We start from the raw sequence: 19,660 nt of genomic DNA, 5'->3' as shown, positions 1-19,660 counted from the left end.
TGGGCTGCTCGATACGTGGTGGAATGCTGGCATATCCTTTAATAAAACAGCATGAGGATAAAGAAAAACACATAGGAAATGCATGTTATGAGCACTAGCTCAGCAATGTTTGAAAGTTGTTATTATTATTTACCTTCAAGTGGATATCTGTTCTCAACCTTCCCTTTCCTTAAAACCATTTACTGGATATTCGTTGCCTCCTCATGGACACCAGCTTGCATTACCTCAACCAGCCCAACTCTTTCACATCAAAATAAATGGCCTAATTGTAGTATATTGATCAGAAGAGAAATGTATATCATGAGAATAAACAGTGCATCAACAGTAGCCAACAAAGTTTTCAAAAACATAAAGAGCTAGAAATGACTATTTGAATGCAATAAAACAACCTCACAGTTCACTCAAGAGTCATTTATTCAACGTTGTATAACTAAAGGATATTGTAAAATCAGCAAAATATCAGTGCAGGCGCTGCTCACTCAGATTCAATTCAAAATACCAAGAAAGTGTAAATTTAAAATCACTGTAAAACTCAGTCACATGTATCCACCTTTGGAATCTACTAGAGGAGAAGAGCAGTCATTAAAGTGCAATGAAAGAGAGGAGGCAGGGTAAACAATGAAGCCGGTTTTAATGGGCCACTTAAAGGAGCTCTTACAGAATCCACACTCACTTTGCAGTGAAACACAAGTCAGGTTATTGGTTGACCCTCGTGTTGCGGTGCTAACCCGTAATCCCCCGTCCCAGTCCCACACGCACTGGTTGTCCTGAGCCGCACCACAGAACAACAGGTGTCAAGTCACTGTATATGTAGAAGTAATGTTTATAAAAGAATTAGAATATCAATAGAACTAACAACAATTATTATAATATCAATCATTAATGTCTGTCTGCGAGAATTATCATAGCAATATATGTTCCCTTCGTACATTTTACATACAGTTTACATCTATATTCACTTTGTTTTTTTGTCTAGGTGTTTGACTGACAGCAGTACCATATCTCTGTTGACCTTTGACCCTTGGCCTCTAACAGGTCTATCAAGGTCGAATGTTCCAGTTGTGATTGGCTGGTGAGCTCTGCCACTTAGCGCGGGCTAGCTCCACCCTGGGGACCAAAACACTGACTCACATAACGTCACGTACACAGCCCCTGGGGAGGAGACACGGAAACCCTGCGGGCGGAGTCCAGGAGTGACGACTAAGAAGAACTCAAATCCTAAGGAATGACACTGTGCAGATGTGCAGATGTGAGAGGCCAGATGGAGGTTGAGTCCAGCAGGGGGAGCAAGAGCTTCAGTGTGACGGAGAGCGTCCAGAGCTGCAGTGCGTTTCTCTATCTTAGCTCTACAGCTCCCTGTTTTGTGCTGGAATGGTCAACTATGATTCCTACAGAGCTCAGCCTAGGTGAGCTGCTCTACTTTGTGCACTTAAAATGAAAATGACGTCCTCTCTGGAGAGAGGGGTGAGGGTTTGCATGTGGCGTTATGACATCTAAGATGGAAGGTGGCAGAAGAGGAGCGTGAGCATGAAGAAATAAAAGCTCAAAGACATGCCAAGGAGTCTTGGGGAATCAAAAGGCAAATATCTGCGGTATGAAATGCCAATGTGAGGTAAAACCTGTACCCACAGAGCTAGAGTACATAGTGGAGGGGCATGTAACTAGCACTGCCCAGAGAGAGACAGGGACACCTGACTGACTGACCCAACTACTCAACACATTCCCTGGCAGAAACACAGACCACAACTTACTTGCTGGCTGTTAACCCTTTGCTTTTCACATCAACAGAGAACCAAAGACTAGAGAAGAGAAAGGAGACCTAAAACGTCTGGCTCAGATGGAAGTTTATTCCCTTTCCATGTTGGAGAAAAAAAAAAACATGGTATTCAGTTTTCCATCCTGTTTAGAAAAGGGTGAATGGAGTGTGAGGTCAGTCTGTCTCTTCTTGTCTTTAGCCCTCCCACTATCCTCAAACCTTAACACTTCTTCTCAGACTTGCGTCTCACTTCTAACACGACGACTTCTCCTGACCATTGCCATCTCATTCACTCTGTCCTTCTGTACTTCCTCAATCTCCCTTGCCTTCTCGGCAACACTCGCCTCCTCCTTCTGCCTCTCCTCTTCCGCGTCTTGCTGCTTCTCCTTCTCTACTTCCCTCTCTCTGTCTCTCTTTGGGTAGGATCCTCTGTGGGCACAGGCTGCGGGTCAGCACGATCCTGCAGGATTGTTGCTGACCATCTCCTGCTCGGGGATGGCGTCCAGAGGGCCTGCTGCCCTCTGCTGCTGGGCCTGGAGCTGGAGCTGGAGCTGGGGTTGGGTTTGAGGAAAAGCCGGCGGCTGTGGAACAGTTTGAACCAGAGGGACAGCTGGTAGCTGAAGCTGGGGCTGGGGATGGTGATGGAGATAAGCCGGAGGTAAGGTCTGGGACTGGGTCTGGGGTTGGGGCTGGTGCTGAGGTGGGTACTGCGGTGGGTACTGCGGTGGGTACTGCGGTGGGTGCTGCGGTGGGTACTGCGGTGGGTGCTGCGGTGGGTGCTGCGGGTGGGCCTTGGCCTGAGGCTGTTGCTGTAACACGGTCTGTTGCGGCTGGTGGTGAGGATGGTGCTGGAGCTGCGGGGAAGCTGCTCCGTTCTTACTGAGGCCACAGGACTGAGCGGCGCAGTGGATCTGACGCAGAGTGTCCAACGCCTCACTCTTGGCATGCTTCAGCAGGTCTGCCTGGCCCTGAGAGAGAGAGAGAGAGAGAGAGAGAGAGAGAGAGGGAGGCAGTCATTACACTGTGACTCAGGCAGCCAACACAACTTTGTCAACGATATACAACCATATTAGATGTTTATGCAACAAAAATAGCAGGGAACATCTCTGATAACTATTCCCTCTAGGCTGTTTAAATTTACAGTCTGTCTGAATTAGATAACATCATCTAGTTCAGCTAAACTGGCAGCAGAATCTTATTTCCTTAGTGCATTAACTAAGATTATGCAGAAGGGGGCAGTATGCAGCCACTGAATGAAGTCCTTTGGTTGCTTGCCAGCCCTCCGTACATCTCAGCGGGTGATTAGTGCTCTCATATGGTGATAATGTTACACTATATTTCTGCTCTTTATTTGGGAGCGCCCCAGAGAAGGAAACCCAGCCATATGTGGAGGAAGTGGACAGGGCAGGCATCCCGCTTTATGGCGCTGTAAAGTCAATCTGGGCCACTTCCATGGCTGCCTCCCTCTCTGAGCTCGCTGTCTCTGCCATGTGGAAATGTGGTAAAGTCTTCTCCGCAGGCGGTTATTTCTCTGTAAAAGGTGCTTATATTATTAGGGCTGCTGTTCCAAAACCTGACCAGACGTTTTAACATTCTCTCTCCACTTCCACACTCTCTCAGACCTCGACTCTTCCCTCCGCTGCCTCTCAGCCTTTGCCACAAACCCCCTCTCTCCCAGTCTGTCTCCTCCACCACTTTCTTTTCACCACCATTCCACCCACATCCGTTTACAAGCAGGCTGAAAGCAATAGCCTTCTCATCTGTGATTCTGCATGTTTTCCCTCCCTCCCACTGAACTTCACTTTGGACTCAGTTTGACCTGCAGGCAGTGACAGCCACTTGGAGACTGAAGTCTAATTGAGAGAGGGAGTAAGTCCTCAGTGCCACAAGGCAGGCACAGCAGTCTGACGCGGTGTGGGACGGGTAAGGGCTCTGCCCCGGACGAAATGTCTGCTGTTCCACTCCCAGGTGATGTTAATGCGTTGCAAGTGGCCTTTTACCTGAGCCGCTCCGGCACGCAAACCAAAAGCATGAATAAGTCATATGTTTGAAAAACACAAATTATGTAAGCCATGACTCACCAGGCGCAAACTAAGCCAGCAGGAGGCCTGTCCTGCGCTACCAGAACCAAATCACGACGGCACTGGGATTCGGGTGCATTCACCCCTACAGCTGGCCTACAGCGATCCACAGGGGGGTTAAGCCCAGGCAAGGACGGCCACCAAATCCCATCACTGTATCCTCATTAAATCCTATCCTAATCTCTTCCTTGTTTGTCAAATTCAGCCCATCCTGCTTTTTATAGACCTCTTATTTTATGGGGAATGGGCAGTCAATAACCCGCCTTCAGTATGATATTAGTTTTCGGGTTGTAGAGAGAGGAGAAGAGAGGAGAGGGGTTTGTGACAGTGTAGCGTGAGCAAGACTCAGATCCATGCACTATGGATACAATGCATTCCTATTTGAGCTGTCACGTATTGAACATCCTAAGTGAGAGAGTGGGAGATGAAAGCTGGTAAGGCAAAGAGGGGCCAGAGTCACGATGGATGGTCACCTAGCCCACGTGTCTGGGTGAAGTAAGTCAATAGGGGCTCAACTGACAGTCAAAAATTATGTGATTAACTGTCTCAACCAACAGTCAACAGTAGGCCTACCTACTAGAAACTAGAATTTTGAGTGACTTGGGAGAGAATGCCAATGTAGTCAATGCCACAATGTTTTCAGAGTCTGTTATGCTTCTCGAAAAAGGAATACATTATGCTTGGCACCATTTGTTTCAGAGCCTCTCTCTCTCTCTCTCTCTCTGCCTGTCTATCTCTCTTTTCTCTTCTCTCTGTTGACAGGGAAAGGAGATGAGTGACGGAGTGGCATCACCGGTTGAAATGGGCAAATACCCTTATTCACCGTGATAGCACTGATCTGACTATAGCTGTCAGAGCAGAGGATTGGGGGTGGAGGAAGAGAGACAAAGAAGGAGAGACAGAGAAAGCACAGGTCTCTGTCTTTCTCTCTCTCTCTCTGCCTCTCTCTTGTTTTCCCCTGAGCTCCCCGGCGTTTACCAGAGAGCTGGCAGGCCTGCGGAGGATCTGGAGAGCTCGAAAGGTGAAGTGACTCGGCATGGCTGCCAGCCTTGGCAAACAGGCGCCAGGCTCTCACCAAATGTTCAGCACTGTACACAGATTACAACTGAGGAGGGGGAGGAGGAGTCTGCGTGCACCAAGAGCCCCCTTATGCTGAGTGTGTACCTCGTCGAGGAAATTAGCCGATGGGGAATGGAGGGGCGGAGGAACAGGTGGGGGTGTTAAAGTGTGTGTGTGTGTGTGTGTTTGGGGTGGGAAGAGGAGGGCTGGAGGAGGGGGGGTCGGGGGTGTGGGGGTGGCGGGGGGGATAGAGCCAGGATAAAGGAGATTGAGATTAGGTTTGTGTGTCCACCTGTTACGCTACTTAAGCACTTAAATTTCCCAATTCTAGAGAGTGTACCGAAGCTTAATTAAGATAAATCTGACTGCTGCGCATGCTGCTGCTCTATTAGTGCAAACAGAAAAAAAAAACACTCAAGTATTTACACAGTGTAACACTGATGTACTAGTGCCACGGTCATTATCTTCCCTGCAGCTTTTTGGTCCTTCCCATCTGATAATTGGAAGGTAAACAAGACCCAAGCAATCAAACTTCAACGTCCTATCAGGCTCAAGCAAAAGGGCCAGCCAAGGGAGATTCTTCACTCAATACTAAATGATTCCAGGGAGATGAGATGAGATGAGATGAGATGAGATGAGATGAGATGAGATAAAAATAGAATGCTCACATATCCTTCTCTGTCCTTACTTAGCCACCAGGCACAATGTGCAGTCTGAGCAGCATGTTGTGTTTTATCAGAGCTGGTATTACCACCGGTATACAATGGGGCAATGGGATCAGGGCACTGGGCAACCATATCTCACGGTCATATCTCATGGAGTCATGGGCGGGCGGAGACGAGAGTGGATTTTGCTGAGAGCCTTCCTGGAGACTTCTCCACTGGGCCCAACATCCCCTTATGGGGAAGAAAAAGGGCAACGTGTGCGTGTCTACAAACACATGTACACAATCCTATCATGTGTTATCATGTTAGTTAGTTGAGCGCATGAATAAAACAGTAGTTGGGATCAGCAACAATTAATTAAGAGATTTAGGGATTAGAGTGGAGGCAAATGCAATTAGCCCAGAGAGCTTTCTTAAGGCTGTATGTAGTGTAATCTCACCAACAGGGACTGGGATCCCTTATCCAGCAGGCTATTACAATCTCCAATATAATCTCTCATGTTGACACAAATCAGTAGCATTAGCCAGTGACCTCATGCAAACTGGTGGCAATGGTACGATCATGTGGGTCTTTGCTGTGTGTTGAGAGCCACGCTGTGAGTGCGGTGCATCTCACCTTGAGCACAGTGATGTTCCAAGCGTAGCTCTCCATGGCCTTCTGAAGTTTGCGACCTTTCAGGCCCTCCTTGGCTCCAATACGATGCAGGTCCTCATGGAAGTCCAGCCCTGGACACACACACACACACACACACACACACGACAGCTGAATCATTTGTATGATATGCAAAATGTAAGTAAACTACACAAACAGAATTACACTGCAGAAATGTTCATATTAACAAGTCATTTAGTTGCATTCAGTTTTTAAAAAATCTGCCAACAAGGTGAGATAATTGTAATGTTTTCTGATTCTTTTAGATCAGAAACTTTGTAGAAACAAGTGTGTCAGAATCGTGAAACATGGCAGCATAAGGCCAACCACTCCACTAGTACCAAGAAAATGCTTCAGAGAAGTTAGTTTGCATTGGAAACAAATGACATTATCTCACTCCACTGACAGCTTTTTTCACTTTTAACGAAAATAGGATTTTAACACTCATTACTAGATTAAAATGACTTGTTAATATGGTCATGCTTGCTTTGTACGACACAAAGTATGCAGAGAAAAAGATATCTAGCCAGCTCTTTGGGAGCACAACGCTTAGTGACCACAGTGAATGACTCCGTAGCAGCCAAGTGTGTAGAATAGCAGCTTACCATCCGATGTGCTGCATTCCTAATAGGGGTGAAATTGAGGTACTGCAATGCTGGCTAACCTCTAATTAGTCTATCAGTAGGGCTGGCTTCATTTAGCCCAAGTAGACCATTACTAATCCTTGGGGCTTTGAGAACAAACTCCTGAAAGGCTGTAAGTCTCAGCCTGTCAGTCCGTCCCTGACACCTGACCTTCTGCCAAGTCCAGCTTTGATTCACTACACAGGACACTAAGAAGACATGCTACACTTCATAAAAAGTCCATCTTAACAAGTCATTTAGTCTTACATTCAGTGGTTCAGTTACATTCAATTTTTCTTAAAACGAGTGAAAAATTCAGCTGCTGGGGTTTTATTATTCTACTTGTTTCCAATGCAGGTTCACTCGTTTCAGGAATTTTCAGGAAACTAGTGTAAGGCAGATCACTCTACTAGTATCAAACCAATTCTTGAATCAGACTGATTTACATTGGGAGGAATTATCTCACCCCAGCAGCAGATTCTTTGGCTTGTTTTAAGAAAAATAAGACTTTAAGACTCCATCCTAGATCAAATGACTTGTTAAGGCGCATATTTTTGTAGGGTAGAGCTAACAGGTATGCAGCACAGCTGAATAATGGCAAATAAACAGCAGCGCTCACCTGAAACACAATATTTCTTGCCCTCATGTTCTATGCTCCACTTAGAAGTCTTGCTGTAAAACTATGCCATGCTATTTCTGTCTAGCCAAGCAGGTACATCGCCTCCCACTCCACCAAAACCTTCATGCTGTTGTTCTAACAGCGTGTCCCTGTGCATGCACCAAGGCGCACATGCACAAACGCCCACACACACGTGTACGAATGTGCATTTTCGCACACACACACACACTCAGAGCTCTTCATCTGATGCACAGCACCGCGACCGCTAGGTGTGGAGAACAAGATGAGGGAAGTAGAAAGGGATACTATACTACGGAACAATACATTGGCTCTTGTACATATGATAATTGATAACTGGGCCGAGGCGCTATGAAAAATGTCCTAGTGAGATATTACGAACAATGAGTGGTAGCCCTATAGCCCTTCCGTTTCTTTAGCTCCCATCTATCTAAGCACTCCATCTTCCTTACTTGCTCAGACTCCTGCTCAAGCTGCTCTGGGCTACAATTCGCTTTATTCCAATATCTGAACTACATCTATTTTATGCCTCATAAGTGCCTCAACCCAACTCTGAACCACAGCTAACTTATGCAAATGTCATTCCATGAACTTGAGTTCAACCTATTTGTATGTTTGACACTCACTACGCGAACATTATTTCCCAACAGAGGGAGCAGCACACTCAAAACAGGCCACCTGTTAGACAGCACAGCCAGTCTAGAGGTAAATGCTGCAGCACACACACTCTCTGGCCCAACAGTCCACATCAGATTCAACTTTGTAAAAAAGAGCCAAGACCCCTGCTGTGCTGTGATTTCCCTATAATGGCTGATGTAGCGCCACTGCAGAATATCCATTTCAGGGCCTGAAAGTTGTGTTAACAGGGTTTAGGGCTGATTTGATCTTGTAATCTGGCGTAGTTAATGGGCTGCTGCTGGTGCAGAGCTGAGCCGAGGTGGGTTGTGATCGGGGGACTTGGGGAGCGAGGCAGACAGGGAGCTGCATGAGAGATGAAATTAGCTGGAGGCGGCTTGTCGCAATACAGCCTCTTCAAGCATTTAATTTCCCAATTATTAAGCATTTCCTTCCCCCAACAGTCGCACACTTGCTGTTCCTTACTGTCACTTAAACTCTGTGAAATTTGAGTTAATAAACAAAATGTAGCCCCCATGGCGCAGTCTGATGAGACTGGATCTTATGCTTTGCTTCTCTGGTGGAAACAAGGAGAGAGTGAGAGAGAGTGACAGAGAGAGAGAGAGGGGGAGAGAGAGAGAGAGAGAGAGGGAGGGAGAGGGAGAGAGAGAGTGAGGGGGGAGAGAGAGAGAGAGAGACAAGGGGAGAGAGAGAGAGAGAGAGAGAGAGAGAGAGAGAGAGAGAGAGAGTGAGGGAGAGAGAGAGAGAGAGACAAGGGGAGAGAGAGAAAGAGAGAGAGAGAGAGAGAGAGAGAGAGAGGCAAATCAGTGTTCGCATCTGCTTAGACAGAGACAGGCGGGGACAACGACATGTCCCACACACACACATACACACACACACACACACACACACACACACACACACACACACACACTTCAGTGAGAGCCGCACCTCTTCCTTACAGACACAGAGAAAGAGACGGTTACAGGCAAAGACAGAAAGGTAAGTAAATAATGAAATCAAACAGAATCTCAAAAAAGGAGCTGATGAAAAGAAAGGGCAAAAACAAGAAAACGTGTGAGAGGAAGAGTATACAGTCAGAGCAGAGTTTCATTAATTCATCACAAGTGATAAGCGATGCAGAGCACAAGCAGAATATCATTACTGCAAACAATAGGGAATGAGATTTCCCATCTCTGATGAGCCGGAAAACAATGAAAGTACAGTACAGAGGGAGAGAAAGACAGAGGGAGGGAGATCTCTTCATCCCCTGCATTTCCATGGTAATGGATTCCACGTGGAGCTTCTGCTAGCCGTACCGACACAGGCAGAGCGGTCGGTCGGAGAGTCTTTGCAAGGGAAGGGACATCAATAAATAACCATGGTCAGGCAGGCGGGCAGGCAGACGGGCCGTGGCTCTGTCAGTCATTCAGCCCGCGCTCCTCCACCCACACAGTAAGCTAGCGCCAGGCCTAGCACCTGTTCCTGCTTTAAACATGGCAGGATGCTGGGCTACATTCAAACCAGACACCTGACCACTTCACCGCCCCGCCGCCTATCTGGAATACAGAGAGATGCTCCATGTACGGCCAGACATTCATATGCAACAGCACATGGTAGATGCATGCACCAACTGACGCATATTCCGGCGTACACAGAGGATATACACTGACACACACACACACAGCAGCATCTGGAGGTGCCAGAGTGTGCGTCCCAGCTGTCTGCCTGGTCCCCCATTAGCGGTGTGTGATGGCGAGCCATCAATAGTGCCCAGGGGGGATCATCCAGCACCTCTCCATCCTCATCAACACGTCAGCTCCACTGCCCAAATTAAACTGATTAGCTGCAATAATGACTGGGCATAAACGGAACAGAGGGGGACGGAGAGAGGAAGGGGAGGTGGGGGGGGTGGGGGGGGGGGGGGGGGGGGGGGGGGGGGGGCTGCTGGAAAGTTAAGATCCATGGCAACCGAAAACCGTCCTGCGTTGCGGTTCTGTTCACCCAGCGCACCAGTGACGAATCTGCCAACGTGCCAAACATTTCACGTTGCTCAGTTCACACGGTTCCCGTTCCCCTCTTTTCTGATCGCAGCCTCGTGCATCATTGTGATTACGGCTCTGTCACAACAGCATTTAGCTGATGAGCAGGGCGCACTTTTAACGGCTAGGTGAAAGTGTCAGGTCCAATCAAAGGCCTCGAATTAAGCCTAGATGCAGCACACACACAGACACACACACACACACACACAACAGACAGACACACGCACTTCCCATGTTCTGTTTCGGCTGCTGACAGCCCATCCTCTAATAGCACCTCTTTCCGCTTCTCACACAGCCATTAAACGGAAATTATACCTTTAGCTTCCAAATCAATCAAAGGGACAAGACCTTCAATTCCATGCAAATTCACTATCTCTCTCTTCCTATACCTCCCCCCTGTGATTCTCTCTCTTGTTTTGAGCTGTTGCTGTTGTCACCTTCACTCCGTACGTAATCATATGGCTTGTGAGATGGCTTCTAAGAGTGCACTGAAATACACTTGTCAGTCCATCAACAGAGGGAAATTCATGCTTTCCGCTGGCTGAGGCCAATTAGTCGTCAAGCAGCTTTTTTGTGCGGGGAGTCACAAGACAGTTCCTCCCAATGTCCTCCATGTTTTTACCTCTCTAGGGGATTAAGTTAGAAATGGGACAAAGACAAAACAAGTGCAGTTGGGGTTTCAGACAGAAGGGGCTGTGGAGATGAAGTGGCACTGCCAGACAAGTGAGTAAATGTTATGACAGTGCGTTGTGCTCAGACATTTAATAGTAAAATTAAATCGGAGAAAGCTACTAAAGATGCAACCTTTGTTTTTTTCACACATACAGCATGATACAAGATAAATTCCAGCACTTAGCACTTTCAGGGGGGAATACGAGCTCTCCAGTAGCTGACAGCCCCAGGAATTTTCTACATAATCTATATAATTTACTTTCTTTTAAATGCACCAGAAATGACAGAATTCCCCTTAATTGGGATAATTCTATTGTAATAAGGATGTCACATAGATATATTTACTGATCATAGCTCCTTTGCATTTAACTGTACTGTTAAAACTTAGGAGGAGGAGACAAAGAGCACATCTCTATTTTGATTTGATGCAGTAGGTTAATTTGCACAGATCTCAAACATAAAAAAAAAACTAAATAAATGGATTTTGAAAACCTGAAAAGTCAAAGGGGGTGAATATATTTAACCGCATCTGTTTCTCTGCGGGGCTGCTGGAAAGCCAACGTATGTGAGAGGAAAAGCTGCCTTACTGAAAAAAACCCCCTAAACAATACGGCTTCCTGTGTTTGTATTTCACCACAGACATTCTATTTTTCCTTTCGTTTTCTTTCTGCCTCACTTATCACCACCAAAACACCCTTCTTGTCTGGGAACATGAACGGACAGGCATGGGAGCTCTGTACATCTGAGAATGGCGGCGGTTTGGATCGGAGGCATGTGTGTGTTGTGCCGGGGGCGGGGGAGTGGGGCCCGGGCGCTGGGGAAAGTGCTATGTTTGGCATGCGGCTGAGGACCCCCAGGGCTCCTCTTTTGTCGCTCCAGCTCCCCGCTCCGTTGTTTCCTTCTTACATAATGCTGTTGTCATGTGAAAACCTTGCAACTCCAATTTTAAGGATTTTCATGTTTTCACTTCAATTGGATTGAAAGGATTACATGATCCTCCTCGGGTTGAGAAAGGTCTTCAAGCCTTTATTGGGCTTATGAAGCCCTTTCAAAAGTCATTGTGCAGCCTCAAAAACACAGTGGTCGTCAGATTGAAAACAACTTTCTTAGTACCCAAAAAGCTGACATTTTGGAGATACAAGGTTTTCACCCGACGGCAACAATAAGCTACCCATCACCCTCCAATACTCCTGACAGTGTGTGTGTGGCTGTGGCTGTGTGAGGCTTAAGCTCTCAGCACTGCAGTCGTCGGCTCTGAGGAAGCGTCCTGCGGTGCTCTCCAGCTCTGGGCCGGGGAGCCGCGGAGCCAAGGGAGAGCGCTTTGATTCAAGCCCCGCCGTTCAACCCCCATCCCTGGGTAATTGCACGGCCCGAATATCAGCTTGGCCTCACGGGGTGGGGGTGGGGGGTGGGGGGGTGGGGGCGACATATGCCTGCCTCTGTGTGACAGGGGGGAGTGAAGCAGGGCATAGCAGGCTTAAATTGGCTCATCGGCCTTGGCATATTGGGTGGGCATGTGCCAGTGAGCCAGCCTTCCTAGTTTGCTCAGTGTCTCTCTTGCTTTCTCTCTCTCTCTCTCACACACACACACACGCAAATCCATAGTGGTGGCTGAACTCAATCCTACAAAATACAAATTTCTAGCTTTGTTTACTACAGCTCTCCCTGAAGGCCTACTGTACAAAATCCTGAATTTTTAAAACTCTGTGAGTCTGTGTGCTGCAGTTTGTTGCATGGCCCATCTGTTGTTTCAGGGTTTTTGGTTAGCACTGCCCACTAAGCTGGACTGTGAGGTAAACAAACATGATGAAGCTAATAAGTTTTGTCATCATTCATCCTCCTCTGATGTCAGCATTCAATCTATGCGCTCCCATTTGGGGAGGTCTGCAGCAGCGGTCCTGCTGAGAGAAGCAAGGCAAACGAGCGACAATTAGTTCTCCCGGTAGAAGAGAGTGGAGAAGACAAGCCGCACGATCTCTGATTTGGAGCCATTTCTCTACTAATGATATTATTATGGTCAATTATGCCCTCTTTCCTAAAAGGCTGGACCTCTTACATCGAGCACCCTTTCAAAACGGCGTATTGACGAAACGCTACCTCCATCCTATCCCTTTCTCTTCATTTCGCCATCCCTCCCCCTCTCACTCCACACTCTGTCAAACCTTTTCATCTCTCCCCCTCTCTGAAAGGATGTTTATGCTCTCTGTCCTCTTTCTCCTGCAGCTCTTTCTCTGTGTGGCTGGCTGATTGTATTCACCTGCCCACTGACATGATAACCACTCTGCGCTGACTCACTGATGAATGGCCTGTTCTGACGACAGCAGCCACAGATGTAAATGTTGATGGAGCTGTTGTAGGAGTAGGGTAGGCTACTTCAGTTCTACTAACCAGCACACACAATAACACACAATATGTTTGAAGGCTGCAGATACACATTCTTCCATGAACCAGTAGGATGCTAAAAAAATCATCTTAACATTTAATCTAGCTCTTATAATCTTATTTATCTTCACCTTATCAAGTGAAAATCTGCCACTGAGGTCAGATCATTTCAGATAGTTTCCAATGCAAATCAACTTATTTGTGTGAGAGACTTGTGTTGAATCGAGTGTCACTTTCTTGATACTAGTGGAGGGATCTGCCTTATTCTGCCTTGTGTCAAGATATTGATGCTTATTTTTTTTTTACAAAAAAATCATGAAACAAGGAAAACTTCATTGAAAACAAGTGTTATTATTTCATGCCGTTGGCAGAATCTTTTACTTGTTTTGAGGAAAATAAGATTCTAAGACTGAACATGAGTCTAGATTGACTTGTTAATATGAACATGTTTGGCAGTGTGGACAGAATATACACAACGGGCTGTTGTGGGCTCTCGGCTCCTCCTGAGGGGATCCTACCTGCCCGCTGTGCCTGCGTGAGCTTGGAGTAGACCACGTCAGCTGACTCGATCAGTGTTCTGCTGGTCTGGATCATCTGCAAGACAGAGGACACGAGGTTAGGTTGCATCTCACGCATCTCGGTGTCACGCTGCCGTCCCCTGACACCTTCCGAGGCCAAGCCAAACAAACGGAGCGCTGTGTCTGTAAGATGACCATGAAATGGAAGGGAAAGCCTTGAACAGACGCCCGGCCAAACACGGGGGAATTCCATAGTATGTGTAAATAGGAAGCGAAGGGAAATACCAACAGGGAAAGACACAAAAATGGCTGAGGGCGCTCTCTCTAACCACTAGGGCAATTCCACCACTGAAAGATCACTGGAGGCCATTAGCTGGCTGGTCACAAGTTCAATCCCCACAACAGCCATGTGTCCCATCAGAGTGTCTTGAGCAAGACACTGAACCCCTATAAACACTGCAAATCTATATCTTTATCTTGAGACTCCAGACTTATCAAGCTTATTTTAAGATTTTTTTTTAGTGAAATCACCCATTCACTGGCAGATAATTTTACCGGTTTCAAGGAATTTGACTTTTTTTTTCAGCATAATGTAACTTGTTTCAGGAAATCTACTTGGTAAAAGTGAAATTGTCTTGGAGAAAGTTTCTTGTTCCAAGATTTTCTTAATTGTTTTATGATAATTTCTTGTCATTTTGGCATGTATCAAGTAGAATTTATTGAAACCAGCAGGATTATGTGCCTGTGTGCAGTTAGATAATTTCACAAAAAATATCACAAAATAAGCTTGACAGGACTGGAAACTCAGTTAAAATCACTTGCGTTCTCTCATTGTAGGTTGATCAGTGTCAGCCTGTGTAAATGCTGTAAAAAACGAGGTGAAAAACACAAATCCACAGAGAGCAGTAGATAAAACTCATGAGAGAAGTGACACAGATAGGGAATACATACACACGGGCAATCCAAGCACTTGCAAGGCACAGCTTATTCTAACAGTCTCCCTTTATGTCCTTTAGCATTGCAATATCATGGAATCTCACCATCATAAAGGCTGTGGATAGCAGAGACAGCCACACATGTAAGACGACATGGTTAACATCATCACAGGCTAGCAAAAATGCAAAATAGGTGTTTAGATTTGCTGGCTTGTCCTCCCTCCTCTACTTTAGCCAGACACCCTGCGAATCCCATTTCAGCATATTTTCGGTGATATCAGCATTCAAATTACATGGTTGTTGGTGCCGCAGGGAGACCATGGGTGGGGGAGGTGCAGTCCTCCTATTTTCACCTCTACTTTTGAATCTGACAAGCACATTGCTCTCTACTTTTAGCCCTAAACATCCTCCCACAGGCTGAGGAGCAGCAGCTGGACTAGCCCTGCAGCATTGAGGAGGAAGCTAATGAAGTTTCACACTCCTGTTAGCAGAGCAGGGAGACAGGAAGTAGGCTCTCATGCTCTGTGTGTGCGTGTGTATGTGCGCGCGCGTGTGTGTGTGTGCCTGTGTTCTTCCTTTGCTATCCTTGTGAGAACCAGTTTGAGACCTTCAGATGAGGACGATTTTGCAAAGTGAGCTCATGCTGGCCAGTCCTCATTTCTTCGAGGAGCTGGTTTAAGTTTATAGGTTTAGGGTTGAGGTTAGGGTTAAGACAGCATTAGCGGTGAGGGTTAATGGAAAAATCAATCCCCGGATACACTTACACTGCTCTGTATCATCAATCTGTAATGTTCAATGTGTTCCAGGAGTTATTTTGTGATGATGTGTTGTAATTTACCTTTTTGTTGTATCCACTTTCCCTCAACCTGCCCCGTCTACTTCTACTTCAGTTAGTGATTTCCTACGTTTCCCAGAATGCCTTTCGACAACCCCCAGAGAACGGAGGTGAACTTGTTGCATTCAGCTGTGGGATGTACGTACGTGTAGGAGAGAGTTAGAGTGATAACAATAGTACAGTAAGAGCAAGAGAGGAAGTATTACCAGTTGAGAAAAAGCAAGTTGTGCCCCTTACTCAAAACACAACATGTCTTGTGGCTGCATTGCATTCTGGTCTATTGAGGCTACTGTATGATTGTTTGAATGTCGGTGCAAAATGGAGGCTCTAGAAAGAAGCTCTTGCTCTTTGATGCTGAGGGACTGACACCCAAAGCTGATGTTTACCGTTATTGTTTTAGATAGCTGAACATTTTTCTGGTATCAAACTCCTTTGTAGCTGCACTGGAAATATCTCAACATGACATTCGGTCCACGTTTGGCCAGTTATCAACAGGAATAAGAAATATATGCCACCAAACAACAGAAATGCAAGGTATATCACAGGAATGCAAGCTATCAGGATTTTTCCTTTAAGATTAAGGAATGATTGTAGTCGGTGGAAGGTCCTCACAAGAGTAAGATAAGCATATCTGTGTGTATGTGTGTATGCATGTGTGTGCGTGTGCATGTATGGCCTCGGGGACTCTGACCACACGGTTGCAGTGTGCTGAGGCTCCGTTCAGCCGAGGGCTACAACGCCTGGCTGACTGCAGCCCACATGGGGGTGAGTGAGGACACACACTGCAGACTGATATTCCACAGTAAACTGCCTGGTGTTGGCAGTCATGCACCCATGAAGTCACGCACACACACACACACACACACACACACACACACACACACACACACACTGGACCCTCTGTTCTTGGCGAGTGGGGAGTGTGCCAGCGGGTCAATCTTTGGGAGGCAAACACAAACAGTCAGCTGACCAAGCCCAAGCCTCAGGACAAAGCTATAAGCTGCTGTATATTATTTTCTCAGCTCCTCAGGCTGCAATATCACCTGAATACTGCAAACTTCTGATGTAATACAACATACAGGAACCTCTGGATGTTGCAGCAAATAAGCAGATTAATAGAATGTGAAAAAATATATTTCTATTAAAAACTTCTTTTGTACTTCTTGTACAGGTGCATCGGATCAAAGTTCTTGCAACTTATCTAATACTCTAATACTCTAAAACTTATTTAATACATTTTAAGACATTTCGGTCTTACTAGACCTTCTTCAGAGTAAACAGGTATCATGACAGTGACATATTTTATATATATTGTGTACTGTATTGAGATGTCACTGTCATGATACCTGTTTACTAAGAGCTACTAAAAAATTCTTAGCATGCTTCTGATAATTCTGATGTCTTTTTCTTGTGGCATCCAATAAATAAAAAATACAAAATAATAATAAATATCCAACATAATAGCCAGGTAATGGACAATAAACATAATTTGGTGTCAAAGGCCTTGCGAGTAGACCAAACTTTGTTTTTTAGGGTGTTCACAAGCCAGAAATACTGCGAACCTCTAGAACAGGGGGTTTTGTCGGGCCTTCATCTTTGCTGGTCCCCTGAAAATGTTTTGTGGACTGGAGCGTGAGAGTCGCTCTGACAGCGCTGAGCCTCCCGCTCGCCGCGAAGCCTCATAAAAGCCGGAGTAGATGCTATTTGGAGCTGCGCTGCGGCGCTCCTGATGTCAGCGCGGCCCTGTAGGTGTCAGCAGTGGGAGTGCCAGCGACCTGAGCGGCGTGGACACGGCAACCTTGCTGCTCATTCATGACCCAATTCACCGGCTCCCACCAAGCCTCACAGAGGGGGAGAAGAGGGGTGGAGGGTGGAAACAGCGGGTGATAACTAATTACGGGTAGGGTCCTCTAACCCCCCCTTTTGGGCCGCGCCAATGTCAAGTGCTGAAAAATGGAGTGCTGCTGTCAGAGAGGAGGCAGGATGGAGTGGGACGTCTGAAATTACAGCTAGACAGTCTGATTGGTCAAAAGGTGGTATAAGAGCGTGTAAAACACACTGCGCAAACGTGTGAATCAAATGTTAAGCAAACTAGCGGCAAAACAGGGAGCAAGTTAACCATTTCCTGAGCGTTCTCCTGTTTTATTTATGTATGTGCAGCAGCTAAACAGCAAAGCATGGAGATGTGCACAGAGCAGGAAGTGCTTATCACAGCGCTGCAGGGCAGGCTCTGTTATCACACTTAAGTGGCTGAGTGCTTTGACATTTTATCTTACTCCGTCTTTACCAGGAGGAGATATTTTGTGGGATGTTGCACACTACAATGAGAGACTATTATTGTCTCACCATAACACAGTGCATAAGACCCATACACAGTGAAACTGTCAGTGCTAATTTAACACAAAAAGTTTTAAAATCAACACCAGTCATATAAACACCAGCTTGTGTTTATATGAGTCCAATCAACGCTTATTAACACTTGTGTGTGTGTGTGTGTTTTGTGCTGACTGCTGCAGTCCACTGTCCAGTCCATTATGTTGGATAAGGGGGTGATTTCAACAACGGCAATGAAAAACCGTTCCACGAACAGTTCAAATTTTAGTCCCGTCCACAAAGGCGCTGATTGGCTCGATTGTTTCTCCGAGCGAGAACAAGCCATTGACTAGAGCAACACCAAACTCAACAAAATCAGGAGTCTGGAACCAGGCTATGAAAGTATTGAACGTTTAAAAAGTTTGCAACAATATTGAAATTTCACACACTTTCACCTATGTGTGTGCCCATTTGTGTGTGCCGGTGGCCCTACCATGTCGTAGGCGTTGAGCACTTTGCGCAGTAGCTCCGGCACAGGACCCTGGGCCTCCATGGTGGGGTAGGTCTCACTCAGGTCCACCGTCACCCGCAGCGTCCGCTCACTGTTCATCAGCCAGGAGGACACCGTCAGGATGCACTGCTTCATGTTGGCCGCGGGGGTCAGGCCACACAGCTCCTTGAAGGACACCATGGCGTTCTGAGAAGAAACACACACAGGCACAGATAGTACTATGGGTAAGACTTACAGTATATCACACATGAAAGGTGTGCACATGATCTAGTATATGATGTAATAAATGATTTATAGTATGTATATGATGTAGTAAATTATGTATAGGAAGTATATGATGTACAGTAGTATGTATATGTATGATGTAGTGTGGTATATGACATGTATATTATGGTATGTAAAGCCTGTTGAGACTTGACTGTGATAAAGGGCTATATAAATAAACTAGACTAGACTAGACTATTAAAGACATAAATAACAAGAACCAAATGTACGCCGCATTCAGGGCAACTTTTATTTCCTTTTTATTTATTAGATGCAGCTCAGTAAAGAACGGATACGATTTGTAGGAAACGATTTCCTCCGGAGCTGTCAACCAAGGACAAAGTTTGAGTGTACACAGGTATAAAGTGGTGAAGTGTCAGCCTGACACTGAATTTGCCTCTTGATGACCGAGGCACCGTGGTAGAGACAGGAGAAATGCAATGAAAACACATACCAGACAATATTGCGTGTATGTGGTTAAAGACCCCCACCTCTGGAATCACAAGTACCACTGCTGGCCTGGGATCAGATCTCTTAGAGAGACCATTCCACAACTGAAAGATCAAGTGTAAACATTTCTACGGTCCATGGTAAGTCTTGTACTGTCCCGTTGCACTCTATATGAGGTCCTGTTGTCACTGTATATGAGGTCCTGTTGTCACTGTATATGAGGTCCTGTTGTCACTGTATATGAGGTCCTGTTGTCACTGTAACCCCCATGTCTTTGTAAGTGCTCTGACACTCTGTTAGTTGTCAATACTTTATAACCTTCCTTTATAACCTTTATAACCTTCTCCCTTCCCATCTCACCCCTCACTTCCCACTCAACATCCACTCACACTATCACCACCCGACGCAACCTAAAAACTCTCTCACCTACCTCGCTCTCTTCTGCTATCCTTTCCTCGCTTCCCTCAGCCGAGCAGTTCTCTGTCCTGTCCACTGAGGAGGCCTCCACTACTCTTCTATCCTCTCTTTCCTCCTCTCTTGACTCTCTCTGCCCACTAACTACTAAACCAGCTCGATCCTCTCCTCCCGCTCCTTGGCTGTCTGAATCTCTGCGACCTCACAGGACAGAGCTTCGGGCAGCTGAGAGGAAAT

General features: G+C 46.2%; 2 protein-coding genes across 2 annotated transcripts in view; one reads left to right on the top strand and one right to left on the bottom strand.

The window, feature by feature from the left end:
* Window positions 1-19,660, top strand: part of nkiras2 (NFKB inhibitor interacting Ras-like 2) — a 415,504-nt gene that overhangs the window by 207,257 nt on the left and 188,587 nt on the right. The window lies entirely within an intron of this gene.
* The window catches only part of LOC139919932 (inactive phospholipase C-like protein 2), a 68,918-nt gene continuing 49,872 nt past the window's right edge, over window positions 615-19,660 (bottom strand). Inside the window, exons 3-6 of the mRNA XM_071909816.2 lie at window positions 18,278-18,481; window positions 13,702-13,777; window positions 6,177-6,286; window positions 615-2,724 (exon numbers count right to left, since the gene is read on the bottom strand). Of these exons, the coding sequence (XP_071765917.2) occupies window positions 2,206-2,724; window positions 6,177-6,286; window positions 13,702-13,777; window positions 18,278-18,481 (909 nt within the window). The 3' untranslated portion in view covers window positions 615-2,205. The remainder of the gene's footprint in view (window positions 2,725-6,176; window positions 6,287-13,701; window positions 13,778-18,277; window positions 18,482-19,660) is intronic.

This window comes from Centroberyx gerrardi, chromosome 7, assembly GCF_048128805.1.
Source record: "Centroberyx gerrardi isolate f3 chromosome 7, fCenGer3.hap1.cur.20231027, whole genome shotgun sequence".
NCBI lineage: Eukaryota > Metazoa > Chordata > Actinopteri > Beryciformes > Berycidae > Centroberyx > Centroberyx gerrardi.
Note: the sequence above shows the minus strand (reverse complement) of the source record. Positions and strands in the feature narration are given on the sequence as shown.